This window comes from Plecotus auritus, assembly GCF_963455305.1.
Source record: "Plecotus auritus genome assembly, chromosome: 7".
Lineage (NCBI taxonomy): Eukaryota > Metazoa > Chordata > Mammalia > Chiroptera > Vespertilionidae > Plecotus > Plecotus auritus.
In genome coordinates, this window is record NC_137774.1 from 3,680,071 (window position 1) to 3,696,201 (window position 16,131).

Below are 16,131 nucleotides of genomic sequence, written 5' to 3' on the forward strand. Positions count from 1 at the left end.
ACTCATTTTCTACACGGTCTGAGCCTGTGTGTGGAACCAGCCTGCGGGCAGCTGACCTGCGATTTCCTTCCATCCCCACCGCTCTAGACACCCACCATTGCCGCCCGGCTCCCCACAGCCCGGTGCCCCCTTCCCCCATGGGGAAAAATAGGGGAGCTGTCTGCTTAGCAACAGGCTAGCAAATTCACACCCTGAGTTCCCTGCCCCCATCCTCTGTGTCTAGACCAGCCGTGGGCAAACTACGGCCCGGCTTGGGCTGTTCTATCCGGTTCTCTTGCTCTCCCCTCCGCTCCTTTACTTTGAATTTATATTAGTTCACACAAACACTCCATCCATGCTTTTGTTCCGGCCCTCCGGTCCAGTTTAAGAACCCATTGTGGCCCTCGAGTCAAAACGTTTGCCCACCCCTGGGCTAGACCCTGCGCCTCAGGAGCTCAGAAGAGAGACCAGTAGAGGCAAAGAAGGAATCACTGCATGGGGGTGGGCTTGTCTTGGGCCCCTATTAGAAGCAGCAGGTCCCACTGTGCCCCGGGAAGAGAAAAGGGGGTTCCCAGACTGCTGGCCCCCACTGGCATTGTTTGGGGTACCTGGGCTAATGGGTCCCCAGAGGATCAAGGCGTGGCCAAACTAAGCCAGCCCGCCTGCCCTGGAGGTGTGTGATGGGCCAGAGCCCCAGGAGTCCCCTCAGTGTCCTGGGCAGTTCATTAATCCTCGGAGAGGCCGCACCAGCAGCAGGACTCTGGGCCTCTGGGGCCGAGCGAGAGAGGCTGGTGAAGCCACACCGTGCCCACCGGTGTGCGGGATCTCCAGAAGCCACCCAGGGAGTCCCGGGCTCTCCTCTCCCCCGGCCTGTGCGCCCCCCAGCCTGCTGCTGCCGGGAAGCTGCCCTTCCTTCCCCGACATCCTGTGTGCGGCTGTGGCCCTGTCTGCGGCGGCTGTGGCTCTGTCTGCGGCGGGTGTGAATACGCCCCTGCAGCCTTCTACGGAGGGGAGAGGTGGGGCCGGGCTCTCCTGACCGGGTCGGCTGCTGACCCCTCCGGCCTCTGCCCACGCCAACTCAGATGCCCACGGCTGCTTTGCAAGCACCCATGTTACCCTGGGAACCCCAATCTCGTAGAGACACCGGGCAGCCCCTGGCCAGCAGCTTAGCAACCAAACCTCGGCGGCAAGGGCACCTCATGGAGGTGGGACTCAAAGAACAGAGAAGGGGGCGGGACAGAGAGCTGCGGCTGCTGCTGTTGGGTAATAAAAGGGACCGAGAGTAAATATGGCCAGTTGCTACTTTAAACACTTGACAGGCATCGTCTCATGTAACCCTTACAATTACTTATGAAATGGCCAGTTCCAAGAGCTACCAAGCCCAAGTCCAAGTCCCTGAACTCTGGCGGGTGCAAAACCCTCTGCTCAGTTCAGGCCTCTCTCACAGGACAAAGGGACTGGCCAGCAGGAGTCTGGGTGGGACCACCCGGGGTCAGCAGCCACCATCTGACCTGGCCCTCTCTAGCTGGATCCAGGTCAGCTGCCACCATCCTCCCCACTACCATCCTACGGAGCCACAGGCCAGTCTCACACTCAGCAGGGCCCTCCCGCCCGCCCACCCGCAGCACTTGAGGATCCTCCTGCAGGGCTTCCCTCCCCAGCCTGGGTGTGAGGAAGGGTGCGAAGTCGGAATGCGTGCGCCACCACCCCCATCACCATTCTGGGGGCCTCAGTCCCCTCTGCAATCCAACGTCAGACTCTCTCCAGGGAAGTGATGGATGGATGGATGGATGGATGGATGGATGGATGGATGGATGGATGGAGGTGGCCAAGCACAAGGAAGGGCAAAGCCACCCTGGGAGAAGGTGGACAACTAGCCTGGGTGGAGGGGGGTGGGCTGCCTGGTTCCTCCTATCCAGCCCCATTCCACGGCCTCCTACTTGCCTCAGGACCTGAGCTGTTGTCCTAAGGAGCTTCTAGAAGATGCCAGCTGCAGGAGGAAGGGACTGTGCCTGTTCTGCCCATGGCTGTATCCCCAGTGCTTAGTGCCCTGCCTTTTGAAAGACATCCACGTTTTACTTAAAGGATTCCCGCCCTAACAGGTTTGGCTCAGCGGATAGAAGGGTCCCAGGTTCGATTTTGGTCAAGGGCATGTACCTTGACTGCGGGCACATCCCCAGTAGGGGGCGGCTCATCAATGTTTCTCTCTCATCGATGTTTCTAACTCTCTATCCCTCTCCCTTCCTCTCTGTAAAAAAAAAAAAAATCAATAAAATATGTTTGTTTGTTTTTTTAAAAAAAGGATTCCCTCACCCCTGCCAATGTGCTCAAATGTGACCTCGTCAAGGCCCATCCTGACCACCTTTTAGGTTGCAATCTGCCCCCACCATAGGCAGCGTCCTATCCCTTGCTGCTCTGTAGCCCATATCACCTTTAACACGTTATTTATTCCTTACACTAGTTTCTGTCACTAGAGCTCTCCACCCTGTAGCATTCGAATCCTGTGGTAACAGAGATCTTTGCCTTCTGTAAGGCTAATGCCCAGTTTCTAAATCACACTGTACACACAAAGGTACCAGTAAATACTTGTTGAATGATGAAAGAAAGAAAGAATGAATGAATGAAAGAATGTACAGCCAGGGCTGAATGGGGACCAACTAGGTCTCTAAGAAGGAGCTACTAACCCCAAAGAACACTGTGTTGGGGCACCAGAGGGTCCCTCAGGCAACTGCCCCACCCTGTTGTCAAGTCTCGGGCCAGGGCCACGTGGACGTGATGCCCGGCATCCTGCTGGGGACACTTTTGTGGGCTCTGCCTCAGTCCGAGGCTCCAGGACACCCAGCTCCTTGGCAAGGAGAATCCAACAATGTCATTACTTGTAAGAGTCAAACAGTCCTGTACCCAGAGGTCCCTTTCATCAAACCCTGGTAACACAGGTGTTTCAAGAGTAGGCTCCGGTCACTGCTGAATTCCTGAAGGGTAGAGTCAGGTCCCTAGCAGCTTCCCCATCTCCACGCCCAGAGCAGCCTCTCCTAGCTCAAGAATTCGCTGTGGTTCCTGGGAAGGGAAAGGAGTGAGGTGACGTTTCAAAGGACCAGTTTCCCCTGAGAGGCAGGGCAGGAAGGGAAGCCCCATGGTGACGGCACAGGGAAGGGTCACCATGGGGGCCAGGGCTGGAGAAGGGCAGCAGTACCAGTGGCCCACGCTGCTCAGAGCAGCTAACCCAGGAGTAAGGACCACTGACCCTCCACCCCAACTCAGGTGTCTCAGCAGCTGCTTCCAATACATGTGGGTGGACCAGGAAGGCTGAGTAACCCTTTCGGCTGCCCCATCTTGCTCCTGGAGACTCTTGCCCGGGATGCTAAATGTCTCCAATGGGGTAGAACGGGGGGCAGGGGGGTCACAGACTGACAGCAGAGGCTCCGAACGCTCCAGCTCCATGCACCACTTTCTCCTAGGAAGAGGGTCCTGGGGCCAGGAACTCATTCCCTAACTAAGGTTGAGAGAGAACACTCTGGAGTGCTCAGAAAATCTCCTCAATGACAACAGAGCAGCCCAGGAATGTCCTCCCCTCCCCCAACAGGGTGCAGAATGTCTACAGCCAAGCCCTCCCCTGCGCAGAAAACAGAGCAGATCAGATTCTACACCCCCCCTCCCGGATAGGCCCCCAGCTGGGGTCCGGCCATTGGGCCTCTTCTGCTCCACCAAGGAGCAGGAGAATCACCATGGACCACTGGAATATGAGTAAGGTTAGGACAGGCCACTGCCCTCCACCTCTGCCTCCCCACTCCCGCCCTCATTTTAAAAGCTCTGGCCTCCAGAGGCTCTCAGAAACCATGGCCCCCTGGCTGAAATTGGGACAGAGAAACCAGAGTCCCTCACAATCCACCAGGCCAGTGGTCGGCAAACTCACTAGTCAACAGAGCGGCAAACCGCGGCACCAGGCAAATCCAAAAGGCCCAGGCATCTGCCAAAGGCCCACCAGGAACCACGGCTTTTATGCTTCGTGGAGATGCTAAGACACACCCTCACCTGGCTCCGGCGCTGTGCCAGGCCACACGTGTTTGTGACATTTTTCATCCATTCATCAACACCTGTAAAACAAGGCTCAGCGGAGGTTCAGAATGGCTAACTGGCGGAGCCAAGGTCATGCAGCAAGACACTGGCCAGGCACCATTTAAACTTATACCTGAGTGTACAGAGACACTAAAATACTTAATGAACACTAGGCTTGAGGAAAGACTGAGGGGAGAGGGATACGTTTTCCCCTCTTACACTTTCTAAAACGTTTCATCTCCCCCACTATGGGCACCTACTACCTTTTTATTTTTATTTTTTTAAATATATATTTTATTGATTTTTTACAGAGAGGAAGGGAGAGGGATAGAGTTAGAAACATCGATGAGAGAGAAACATCGATCAGCTGCCTCCTGCACACTCCCTACTGGGGATGTGCCTACAACCCAGGTACATGCCCTTGACTGGAATCGAACCTGGGACCCTTGAGTCCACAGGCCGACGCTCTACCCACTGAGCCAAACCGGTGAGGGCCCTTTTTATTTTTTAAACCAATAGGGGTCATCGGGAATCATGGCTGTTTTTCTTTTAATGCTATTGTGCATTAAGAAGTCACTAAGTGCTACGTTACTAAGTTATTAAAATCACCTTAATCTGCCACCAAAGGGGACAGTCCATTGCCTCAGTGAGGAGGACAGTAGGGCTGCAGCATGACCCCCGGCCCTGGAAACACTGTCCAGCGGCCTCCAGAGACTGGCCCAGTCTCACTTCGGAGCAGAGGAGCAGCCTGGTCAGAGTGCCCAGAGCCAGGTTTGAGTCCTGCCCGCTGTAGGTAGGCACTGTGGGCGGGTCACTTAAGGAAACCCTATCTGGATCCCCTGCCCATAACACACAGACCATCTCCCAGGGCCCTTCCCCTACCTCAGGTCACGCAGACCCCACCGCTCTTCCTCAAAAGCCACTTCTCACCTTGGTGTCCCCAGAGCGGGGGCTGCAGGTCCTCTGTGCTGCTGCTGCTATTTCCCACCTGGGGTTTCCTGTCTCCCAGACACTCACCTGCTCCCAGCTCCCCCCACCTCACCCCTTCCCCTTCAGAATCCCCTTTGCAGCCTTGAGTTGTAAACTGGCAGAAGGTCCCTAGAGCTGGGCCCAGGTTAAGACTTCCTGCATCTGGCAAATGGATCCCCAGGGGAAGGGGCCTGAGTCGAAGCCCCACCCGCCTCACCCAAAGCTCACCTGCGTCAGGTGAACGCCTCAGGGGACCACACCAGGGCTCTCCTGTTACAGTCAGTTCTCCCACAGCCAAAGCTCAATGTGTCTACCGACCGTCCAGCCCGAGCAAGCCAATAGCAAACTTTGCACACTTTCTTCGGTAAGTCAGACATTTTCGCTCCTCGCCAAGTCCAACGTTCCACAGCGCAACCCCACCCCCGCCGTCGTGGAAAACAGGCTAGGTGTCCGTACTGTCCCCTAAAGGTGCCCAAAGCCACCAGGCAGGGAAAGGCCCGGAGACCTAAGTCCCTCCCGCGGGCTTTCTGCGTCCGGGGATTAGGAGGCACAAAGGGCCGGTGGGGAGAGGGCCCAGATGGCAGCGACGGGGCTAAGCCGCCGCCGCCGCTCGCGGAGAGAGGCCACCGGAGACGCGCGTCGCCAGCCTCATCGGCCAGACCCCTTGCACGTGGGGATCCAGGCCCGGGGACTCCGCTCGCGGTGACCCTCGCACTCGGCCGGGCGGGGCACCTGTCTGTCCGCTCCCCAAAGCCAACACTATTGTGCAAACTCTAAACCCAAATTCTGTAATCGCGGGCGCGCCCGGGAGAGAAAAATTCCCAGTGGCACTTCCTACGGGTGTCTTTCTCCCAGACCTCCGGAGCGACGGGATCCGGGGAGAGGCAGGCGGACCTAGGCGCAGCCCTCCCCGCCCCGCCCGGGGTCCTGGCCCTCCCAAGCCTTTACGCCCCGAGTGGCGGGCGCCCCGAGGGGGCGGGCCCGGCTAGGTGGGCCCGGGCCCGCGCCTCACCTGGAACCCCAGGCCGGCCCCCGGCCGAGGCCTCCGTGTCTCTTAGCGCCCGCTTTCGACTCCGCTCGCTCCGCCGCGGGCCCACGGTAGTTGGGCGGCAGCCTCCTTCCTGCTCACCTCCGGCGCGGCGGGAGGGGGCGGAGCCGCCTCTATTTACATAAAGGGCGAGCCGGCGGGGCCCGCGGAACCCGGAGCGCCAGGCCCGCCCCGCCCCCTCGCCCTGCGCCGGGGGGCGGGGGCTTAGCGCGGGCGGTCTCCGGGGGCGGGGACCGCGCTCGGGCCAATCCGCGGCCCCGGACGGGGCGAAGGCGGGGCCTCATCCCGTGTGAATATGCACGAGGCGCCGCCGCCCCGCCCCCGGCCTCACCTGCGCGCACCTGGTCGCAGGAGGTTTGCCGCGCCTAGTGTCCCGCCGCCTCCCCTGGAAGAAATAGTTCCCGGAACGCGCAGCGGCCAGGGCCTCCTCGCCGGCCCGACTGCAGAGAGGAGCCGTCCCTCCCACCCCCCGTCCCGGGCGCTGAGGGAGGGGCAGAGCCGGCCGGCTCTTCCTGAGCGCGCCCAACCCAAGCAGAGAGGGTGACCCACGGATACACGGCCAGGTTTCGGGACCCAAGAGCGAGGTGGCGTGAGGACGGGGGCGTCGCCGCGAAGCGCCTCCCCTCGGGGCGGGCTCCAAGCCTGGACTCCCCTCCTCCGAGGCCCAGCTTTGGCTGGCCGGCGCCCGAGGCCCCGAGGGACCGCAACAGTGACGGGCGTTTTTAGCACGACGAAGGGGGTTGGAGCAACGAGAGGCGGGAGCGGAAGGGGTGCGGGGAACAGGCCCGAGGCGTGTGTGGTGGGCTCCACCGCCCAACTCCGAGTGACTAGGGTTCAAACCACACCGACATGGCGCCTCTCGGCCAGCCTTCTACCCGGACCCGCTGCGTTCAGGGAAAGGCCTGTGGAGTGCCGCTTCCCTCCCTGGGCTACTTTGCAGAAAGAGAAGTTGACGAGAGGCCCGTGACTTCTCATCCCTGCAGGTGCAGGGTCGCGGACTTCTCTCCGTTCCCACAACAGAGAAAAAGCACTCTCGGTGGGTGGGCAAAGCAGAGGCTCGGGCCTGCGTCCAGTTCCAAGGACAACGGGATGGGGCTGGGGGACTTGTGCAGTATATCCAGCCACAGAAGAAAAAGGATCTATTTTTTTTAATGGCTATGGCTTTTGGCTTTATCGCCGGAAGCAGGCACCCTCTCGTTTCAAGGCACAGAGTCCTCTCTTCTGCCGCACCTCGCTGGGTCTCTAGAATCCAGTGCTGAGTTCCAAGGACATCATTGCAAGGCAGCAGAGGCAGTCCTGGGGCTTGGAAGCGCTGCAGCAGCCCGGTAGGGGGGCTCGGCGTGGCTCCTCTGCAAGCATCAGATACCCGGGGCCAAGGCCCAGACTAGCCCCTGCAGCTACAGGGTGTAGGAGGCAGCTGAGATGGTCCCTGAGAGTACAGTCCAAGCCCCTCCAACCCCACCCCCACCCCCTCCAAGCAGGCCCCAGGCCCTGCCAGAGCTGGTCAGTGTCCCAGATCCCTGGGCAGTGTGAAGTCCTTGAAGCTGTAGAAGGAGAGGTCTCCATGATCCACCAGGGCAAATATCAGAGGAACATCCCCGCTCTGGTAGGACAGCCGCTTAAGAGTGCAGAGGTCTGGGACTGGCTCGTCAAATCTGCAGGGATAAAAGTTAGACTGAGACCTGGATGTAGCCTACCCACAGGCTTTGAGACCCCAGCCCTCTGGCTCCCAGGGAAGGGAGACTAAGAGTTGGGGGTGCAGGAAGTCTGGGCCCTGGGCTCTCCTCTCTGCATACTGCATGGCTAAGTTCAAGAGAAACCCAGAGTCCTGGTTGGGTGGGGGGGCTAGGGAGAGAGGTTCTCACTGAGCTCAGGACCAACGTGGCATAGGACAGACTACCTGGAAATGCCAGGAATGAGGGCTGGGGGCTGGGAATCTTGGGTTCCCACAGCACAAACGGGCTGTATGGACTCACTTCAGTTCCAGAATCTCTCTGGACCTTTCAGGGACTGGCAAACTGGTCAGGGGCATGAGGAGGTCCACTTGGGGTTTATAGGACTAGCAGCAGCCAGGGGGGCAGTGCTTGCTGGTCTCATACCCACTGATGCACATCCGGGCGTAGGGCTTGCCAGGGTTATTCTTCCGGAACGTGGCCACAGCGTCAGCCTGGTAAACATCAAAGCTGATCTCCAAGCTCCCAGACTTCTCCGGCAGCCTGAGAACAGAGTGAGAAACTTCAGCGGCTTTCCTGCTCCACCTTCTCTTTCCACACCACCAGTTCCAGGAAGCAGCCTGTCCAGGGGAACTGGGGTCCTGCTGTGAGGTGCCACTTGAGGGGCAGGGGGAGGCTCAACTGCCTATCTCAGAACCCTAGGGATCAATCCACCTCTTGTCTCTCACTCCTCCCACTCCCCTAGACTCAAGGGTATTAGCCAGGTTGGGGGTCCATGGAATGATCCCCAACTTTAGGAGTCAAATCCCAGCTGCCAACTCCTGCCGGCAGCCAAAGTACTGTGGAGACAGCACTGCCTGGAAGCTTACCGGGCGCCTCCATCAGCAAGGCGTGTGGTCTGCAGCACAGAGATACGTTGAAGGACTGCGGCTGCAAGGGCAGGGAACGTAAGTTGTTGGGGAGCGCAGTCATCTACAGACTCCCCTGACGTTTCTCCATCTGCCATCTAGTTTAGGGCTCCCAGATTTGGCAGATTTTGTAAGTACAGGTATGTCCCATGTTGTTTATCTGAAAAATAACTGGTCGTGTGACCCGAATCTACCATGTTCCCATAAGGGTTGTAAGTAGCTCTGAATCCGTTAATACGGTTCTTGCCCTATTACAGTGATTTTCAACCGTTTCCAACTCAGGGCGCACCCAAACTAACTGCTAAAATTCTACCGCTCACCAAAAAATACATTCTTTTGCCGAGCTGACAAAGAAGGCGTAATTTTGATTCATTCGTACCAGATGGCTATTGTGTCGGCAGCTGTCACTTTTTATTTGACAATCTAAGGGAAAAGAGGTCAGTGCCCCTGACGAGTCAGGTATTGCCTGTTGAAAAATGGTTTGCACTGGCCAGGTGGCTCAGTTGGCTAGAGCATCAACCCAATACACCAAGGTTCCGGGTTCCATCCCTGGTCAGGGCACATAAAGAAGCAACCAATGAGTGCACCAATAAGTGGAACAAATCGATGTTTCTTCCTCTAAAATAAAAAGTAAAAATTTTTGCAGCACGCCGAAACCGGTTTGGCTCAGTGGATAGAGCATCGGCCTGCGGACTGAAGGGTCCCAGGTTCGATTCCGGTCAAGGGCATGTACCTTGGTTGCGGGCACCTCCCCAGTGGGAGGTGTGCAGGAGGCAGCTGATCGATGTTTCTCTCTCATCGATGTTTCTAACTCTCTATCCCTCTCCCTTCCTCTCTGTAAAAAATCAACAAAATATATTAAAAAAATTTTTTTTGCAGCACACTGGTTGAAAATCACTGCCCTATTAGTTCCGTTCTTAACACTGCAGGGCATGCAGTAAACCTTCCTCTTATTGGCCAACACTTCCCCTCCTTGTTCCCTCTAACAGCCTAGGGGGAATGGGATCACAGCGAACGGGTGGCAGAGCCATCCGCGTGCATCTTGCATGTGACGTTAAGGACATGGTCGTAGCTTTCACTTTTCCCCTCCGGCACTGATTCACCACCTCTGAACCTTCCCACGTGGGTCCCTTTGCTGCTTTCCAGAACAGACCGTCCCTGAGAGTTCCCCTTCACCGAACAGCTCTCCTCCCTCATCGTTCTTAAGCCTCCGTCAGTCGTATTCAATCCATGCCCTGTCCCAAGTTTTGTGATTTCTTAGCTGCCAGTGGCCTATGGGCTAAAAGCAGGGTGAGGCAGTACCTGGGGAGTCTGCCTGGCTGGGACTCAGCAAGGGGGTGACAGGCTGCTCCCACAGGTGCTGGGGGCGGCTCTGGGTGGTCTGTAGGTGCCGTCTCTGCAGCAGCTGTTTGTACTCCTGCCAGCTGGAGCAGAGCTGCACCTCGGGATCCGCGTTTACATCCTCCCGCAAGTGCTGGGCCTCTGCCTGTCGCTCCCGTTCGCCTCTGGAGAGCTTCTCCTTCCGCTGGTTCAGCTTCCGGCACCAGGACTCAGCATCTGTCTCCCGCCCTGCGACATTGGCCGGGAGCAGCTCTGGGGCTGGGGCCAGCAGGAGGGTGTGGCGACTGTCTGCGGCCATGTTGGGGAAGGAGATCTGCTCAAAGTTCCAGCGTGGCTTCCGAGTCCCCTTGACCCCATTCTCCACTTTGCCCCTTTCCTGGCTGCATCCTGCCACCCCGGCCAGGGCAGGGCAGGGCTCCAGGGAACCCAAAGGCTGAAAGAGGCCTGCTGGGCCCTTTACAGGGCTTGACGCCTGGGGTTTCTCCTCTGGGCATCGGCTGTCCTGGTTGAGGGAAGGTGGGACAGAGGTTCCCAGGCTCTCCGGTGTCCCATCCACTCCCTGTAGGGGGTTCTCCAGGGTCTTGGGCTTCTTATTAATGGACCTGAGGGACGAGGGGAGGAAACACAGCACATCTGCTCCTGGTTGCTGAGGTGCGCACGTCCCACGCGTGCCCCACTGCCTCCGAGCCTACACAGGAGCTGCCCAAGCCCACCCGTGCATTCTCCAAGGTCCCCAAACCAGCACCCTCCCAACAGCCCTGCCCCTCAGAGCTCCCTGTGTGTGGCCGTGCGGGGAGCATTACCGAGAGCCGGAGCTCCTCTTCCTCTTGCCAACCCCCTCCTCCAAGCACTGGGCACTGCTGTCCAAGTTCAGCTGCCTCTCGTAAGGGGACAGGATGGAGCTGTGGGGCGAGAGTGAGGCAAGCAACAGATCCACCTTCTCAGCCTGGTGCTCCCCGTGGAGTTTGCAAGGGGCTGGCCCAGTACGCAAGTCAGTGGGCCAGGGTCAGAGCCACACCCAAGGGCTAAGCCCCGGGCAGATCTGCCCACAGGGTACACAGGGGTGGCCAGAGGGGCCTGCCCATGCACCTCTGCCCAGGCCTCTGGGTCTCACCAATGGCACCTTTGAACAGGGGCTCCCTGGAACCAGGGCTCCTGCAGAGCCAGCAATAAGTGATTGATCACTGGTGAGAAAAAGCAGGGACAAGGAAAGTACAGAAAATAAAAATGGAATAAAACCCGTGGATACCACTGTACCATTGTTTCTTATAAACACCATACCGACTCCATATTTGTTTTTTTCTAACCAAAATGAGACACTGCTCTGTTATCTTTTTGTTTCAGTCAATAATAATATGGACATGGCCCTAAGCAGTTTGGCTCAGCGGATAGAGCGTCAGCCTGCAGACTGAAGGGTCCCAGGTTCGATTCCAGTCAGGGGCATGTACCTTGGTTGCGGGCACATCCCCAGTAGGGGGTGTGCAGGAGGCAGCTGATTGATGTTTCTCTCTCATCGATGTTTCTAACTCTCTATCCCTCTCCCTCTCTGTAAAAAATCAATAAAATATATTTTTAAAAATAATAGGGACATGGTTCCTTATCCCTATAGCATTGCCCCCTGCCATTTTTTTATGGCTCAAAGACTGCACTGTCCAATATGGTAACCACCAGACATAAATAAGTTAAACTTAAATCCATTAAAGTTAAATAAAATTAAAAATTCAGTTGCACAAGCCACATATACTGGACAGTATAAACAGAACACTTCCATCACCACAGAAAGTTCTAGTGGGCAGTGCTGTTCTAAGGGATACACTAATCCGTGCGACCGGGCCCTCTGTGTTGCACTCACAGGATGTTTCCAAGTTCACTGATTTTCGTGGCGGTGTCTTGTGTAAGGTCCCCACTAAATGCAGGTCATGCGGGGCGGTGATTTTGTTCTCTGCTATTCCTCAGCAACGGGCACAGGGCTGGCACCCGGTAAAGAGTCAACAAACATTGTTGACTGACTGGATGAATGCGCCTTCTCACAGGTGATCTTAGGGTATATTCCAATCCCAGAAGTTAAAGCTCTATTCTAGAGCTTTCGTGACCCGCTGGGAAACTGCAAAGGCTGTACCAATTTCCACTCTGGGTCCGAAGGTCTCTGTGGCTGTCGCCAATGCTGGGTTACTAAGGTGATGGCCTTCAGAGGCCCAAGAAGGAAAGAGCATCTAATCTAGCAAAAAGCACGTTAAACTCTACTCAACTGCTCATTCCTCACTTGGCCCTTCACTCAAGCCTGCACTCACCAAATCTGCTTGCACACCTACTAAGTGCCAAGCTCTGTTCCAGTAACTGCATCTCCATGCTCACAGTGAACTGTAGGTGCTCAATCATCTGTGGAGTGAACAGGCTGAAGATGGGGCTCAATTTGATAACCCAGGATAAGCTGCAATGACCTAGGTTATCCCAACACGCCTCTCAATAGAGCATTTCCAGCAGAGGCCCCAGCCCCGTGTCCAGGAGCTGTAGTTCCAGCCAAGGACTCCAGGTAAGCAGAGGCCACTTTCTACTTTGGGGGAGGTCACCCAGGCCCCAGGACTAGAACAAACAGGAGGGAAATGGAATAGGGACTTACCTTGGTTGGAACCGTCGAACCACATAGCCCAGTCTCTTCAGGTGGCTGAAGACCTCGAAAGAAAAAGTAAAGGTTCTGTGTCTTTTATAAAATACCACATAGTTTCTCCAGACAGAAGACGCCACCCCTTGTTCCCCCCAACTCCAAACCTGGGAACTGGTCGGACCACACTCCATTATTATTTTTTTTAAAATATATATTTTATTGATGTTTTACAGAGAGGAAGGGAGAGGGATAGAGAGTTAGAAACATCGATCAGCTGCCTCCTGCACACCTCCCACTGGGGATGTGCCAGCAACCAAGGTACATGCCCTTGACCGGAATCGAACCTGGGACCTTTCAGTCCACAGGCCGATGCTCTATCCACTGAGCCAAACCGGTTAGGGCCACACTCCATTATTAACACCCTCCCCAAACTAAGGTCTCAGTATGAATGAATTCCTGTCTCTTGCTTACCTTACTTGGCACGAATTACACATAGCAGTTTCTTGACTTAAATGCAAATCTCAAAAAGCTGATAGCTGATGGGCCAGGCAAAGAATTATGCCCTAAAATTTTTTGATACTAAAGCGGACAGAGTGAAGCTCCTGACTACAATGCGGACCAGATGGCAGAAAGTGGTGCACACCCGACTCCACCCTCCAGACATGCTCACCCTCCTGCCCCCATATCCACATCAGAGAGATGGTGCAGGAACACCCCCCACCGTGCTTGACCTCTCAGCAGTTGTCAACGTAACTGACAACGTCTTCCTTCAAAGACCTCTGCAGGCTTCTGTGATGCCACCCCTGCTGGCTTTCTCCTGCGTTCCTAGACACCCTTCAGGCTCTGTTCCTGGTCTCTCCTCTTACCCCTGACCTCCTCATGTTGGAGTACCCTGGGTCTCAGATGCAGCCCTCCGCTCTGGCCACCCACTCCTACAGCCCCCTGGTTTTAAATGCCCTCCAGGTGCTGCCCAGCTGGCATGGCTCAGCGGTTGAGCAGGTCCCATGAACCAGGAGGTCAGGTTTCGATTCCCCCCACCCCCACCACCACCTTGCACGCTTTATCCCCAGGAGGAGACATGCAGGAGGCAGCTGATCAGTGATTCTCTCTCAGCACTGATGTTTCCATCTCTCTCCCCCTCTCCCTTCCTCTCTGAAATCAATTTTTTTTTAAAGTATAAATACCGTCCATGTGCTCATGATATCCACACTATGCCCCTAGCCTTGTGTGTCCCCCCACTTTGTCTTCTTCCTGGCACTCAGTCTGTGAAGTCAATCTTTCTTTTGATGCTGATCACTCATTGCCACCACTAGGATGTAAGCACCATGGCACTAGGATGTAAGCCTGTCTTAGAGCCCCAGCATGTGGCTCTGTGGCTAGCAGCTCCTAGGTACTTGTAAACACTATCTCAGTGGATGGGTGGCGGATACCTGATACTGCAGGAAAGTCACAGTGCTCTCAGTCAGCAGCAGCTGGTAGGCCTCCTGGATAGACAAGGGCAGGTCTTCGTGGAAGAGTTGGATGGAGCCCTGGAAGTGGGGCCAACGGCTCAACTTGTAAGCCCTCCCTGCAGTGGCACAGCCAATGGAGCAACTTCCTGACTCCAATATCTGTGCGCCACCCCCCCCCCCCCCCCCGGCCCGCGCAACTCGCCCAGCATCACAGCAAGAATATTGTCAACCAGCAGCAACACTAACATGCACGGGAATCCCTGCTTCCTGCACGGCGCTCTAGAAGTCAGGTGACAAGCTCCCTGAATACTCAGTCGTGTGTACCTTTTCTCCAAAAAGCAAAGCATGCTCTTCCGGTTTCTCGGTCCCCACCCCCTCCCCACCGTCCCGGGGGCCCCACTCACACACTCCAGCAAATACAGCGCCTCCTCGGGGTGCAGCCGCTGCCGGCCCTGCTCTGAGAAGCCCATGGTCTGCCAGAATTTACCCTGTGCGGGACCCACAGCACATGTCACAAAGAAGCCGAGAGGGGAGAGAAGGCAGTTCCCCCGCCCCTGAACACCGCCGCTCACCGCGGGAGTCTTCAACTCCACGAACCCCTCCTCCGGTCTCCATTCGGCGGCCACCAAACTGCCCCTGGCAAAGAGTGGGTCTCAGTCTACCGGGGAAGTCTACCCGGCCCGGCCGGCCCGCGCGCCCCTGCCCGGCCCGCCCCGCCCCGCTCACAGGCGCTCCACGCGCTCCTCCGCCAGCAACTGCCAGAGCTCCGCGCGGCACAGGCGCAGCCGCTCGGCCTGGGCCTCCGAGCCGTCGGGGAGGAAGTCCTTGGGGCCATGCGAGCGCTGGGGCAGCTTCTGGGGCCGCGCGCGGGCGGCGAGGAGTTCCCGGGCACTGGGGCAAGAGGAGACGCGGGTCAGAGCCGCGCGTCGGGGACGCCTGCTCCAGCCCTGAACCCCCGCTCCCTTCTCCGCGCCCACCCCACGGTCCCGAGAGTCCTCCAGGCCTGGCCGCGCCGCACCTGAGCACGCGCCCCGCAGGCACCTCAATAGTTGTGGGTTCTGGTTCGGGCTCCATCGGGCCGCCGCCTGCGCCTGCGCGCGCCACACCCAGGCTCCGCCCACCGCCGGGACTCCGCGCGGCCCTAGCGCCGGTGGATCGCATCTCCGCGCCCCGGGTCTCCTGATCCACCCGCGGCTCCCCGCCTTCCCTGCGATCCCGGCTCCCAGCGCAAACTTGTGCCTCGACTCCGGGGGCAGAGCGTTCGCAGGTTTCTGGATGTGTAGGCGCTTCCCTCTACTGTCCCTAGCCCTCCTCGGGGCTCCTCTCTAGTAAAACGTGAGGAACGTGGCGTCTGAAAGTGTAGTAGGAAGAGTCAAATGCGTGACCCTCCTCTCCGCAGTCCCGGGCTGCTTTAGTCCCCACCATCTGTCTGGACAAGGACGGGAAAAGAAGGGGTTTAGAGAAGGGAGAGCGGTGGGTTCCCCAATTCCGGCTTCGCAAACTGAAGGCCGCCGGGGGCTGTTAGGTGCGGGCTGGGTGAGCTCGGGTTTCCTTCAGGGTCTTCCGTTAGGTCCCTTCTGAGGGGTATGGAAGCCGGGTTTCGAGAGCCCAGGGGGCGGGAGGCGCTGTCCGGCCCGTGATGGTGCTGAAGCGCCACCCCAGTCTGTCATTAGCACCTCCTCGAGGCTGGGGTCCACCCTGCCGCCACCGTGGGCCGCTCCAATACCGTCCGCTAGGTGGCACCATTGCTCCGATCAGCCAGTGCATCGACGACTCTGAACGCGGGTTGAGGTCACTGCGGGAGTCCCGGGAAGAGCGAGGGGCGAAGAGCAAGGGGGGCTTCCCAAGGGGGGCTCCCCAAGTGGAGTCCCCGGTTTCCAGACTCCACATCACGTCCTCTGTCCCACCCAGTCACACACCTTTCGGCCTAAACTCGAGCCCCAGGTCGCCCCGGCTCCGCAACTGGAACTCAGGGACACGAGCTCTCCCCCCGAACCACCACCGCTGCACCTGGGCGCATGCGCTGACCCGCCAGATTCTCCGCTCCGCAGAAGAGAGATGGGGGTGGGGCCTGGCGCGGGTAGGGGCGGGGCCGCAGGCG

At 57.7% G+C, this 16,131-nt stretch overlaps 2 protein-coding genes across 4 annotated transcripts in view; both read right to left on the reverse strand.

Annotated features, from left to right (window-relative positions):
- LLGL2 (LLGL scribble cell polarity complex component 2) overlaps positions 1-6,148 on the reverse strand; it is a 31,682-nt gene extending 25,534 nt beyond the window's left edge. Inside the window, exon 1 of one of the 2 annotated variants that reach the window (XM_080679643.1) lies at positions 6,017-6,146. The gene's annotated coding sequence lies outside the window, so the exon portion shown is untranslated. Of the gene's footprint in view, positions 1-6,016 lie in introns of both variants that reach the window. The other variant, XM_080679642.1, reaches the window with a different exon arrangement.
- Positions 6,149-7,183: 1,035 nt separating this feature from the next.
- On the reverse strand, positions 7,184-15,125 carry TSEN54 (tRNA splicing endonuclease subunit 54). 2 transcript variants are annotated; one of them, XM_080679108.1, is made up of 11 exons: positions 15,049-15,125; positions 14,757-14,921; positions 14,603-14,666; positions 14,435-14,518; positions 14,010-14,108; positions 12,595-12,647; positions 10,778-10,876; positions 9,936-10,576; positions 8,595-8,655; positions 8,152-8,268; positions 7,184-7,707 (listed from the first exon to the last, which is right to left on the reverse strand). In XM_080679108.1, the coding sequence occupies exons 1-11, from the start codon at positions 15,102-15,104 to the stop codon at positions 7,557-7,559; spliced, it is 1,590 nt and encodes a 529-aa protein (XP_080535234.1). In that variant the 5' UTR covers positions 15,105-15,125; the 3' UTR covers positions 7,184-7,556. The 2 variants fall into 2 exon arrangements, with proteins under 2 accessions (XP_080535234.1, XP_080535233.1); XM_080679107.1 differs by having other exon boundaries at positions 8,156-8,268; positions 15,049-15,114.
- Positions 15,126-16,131: the final 1,006 nt, after the last annotated feature.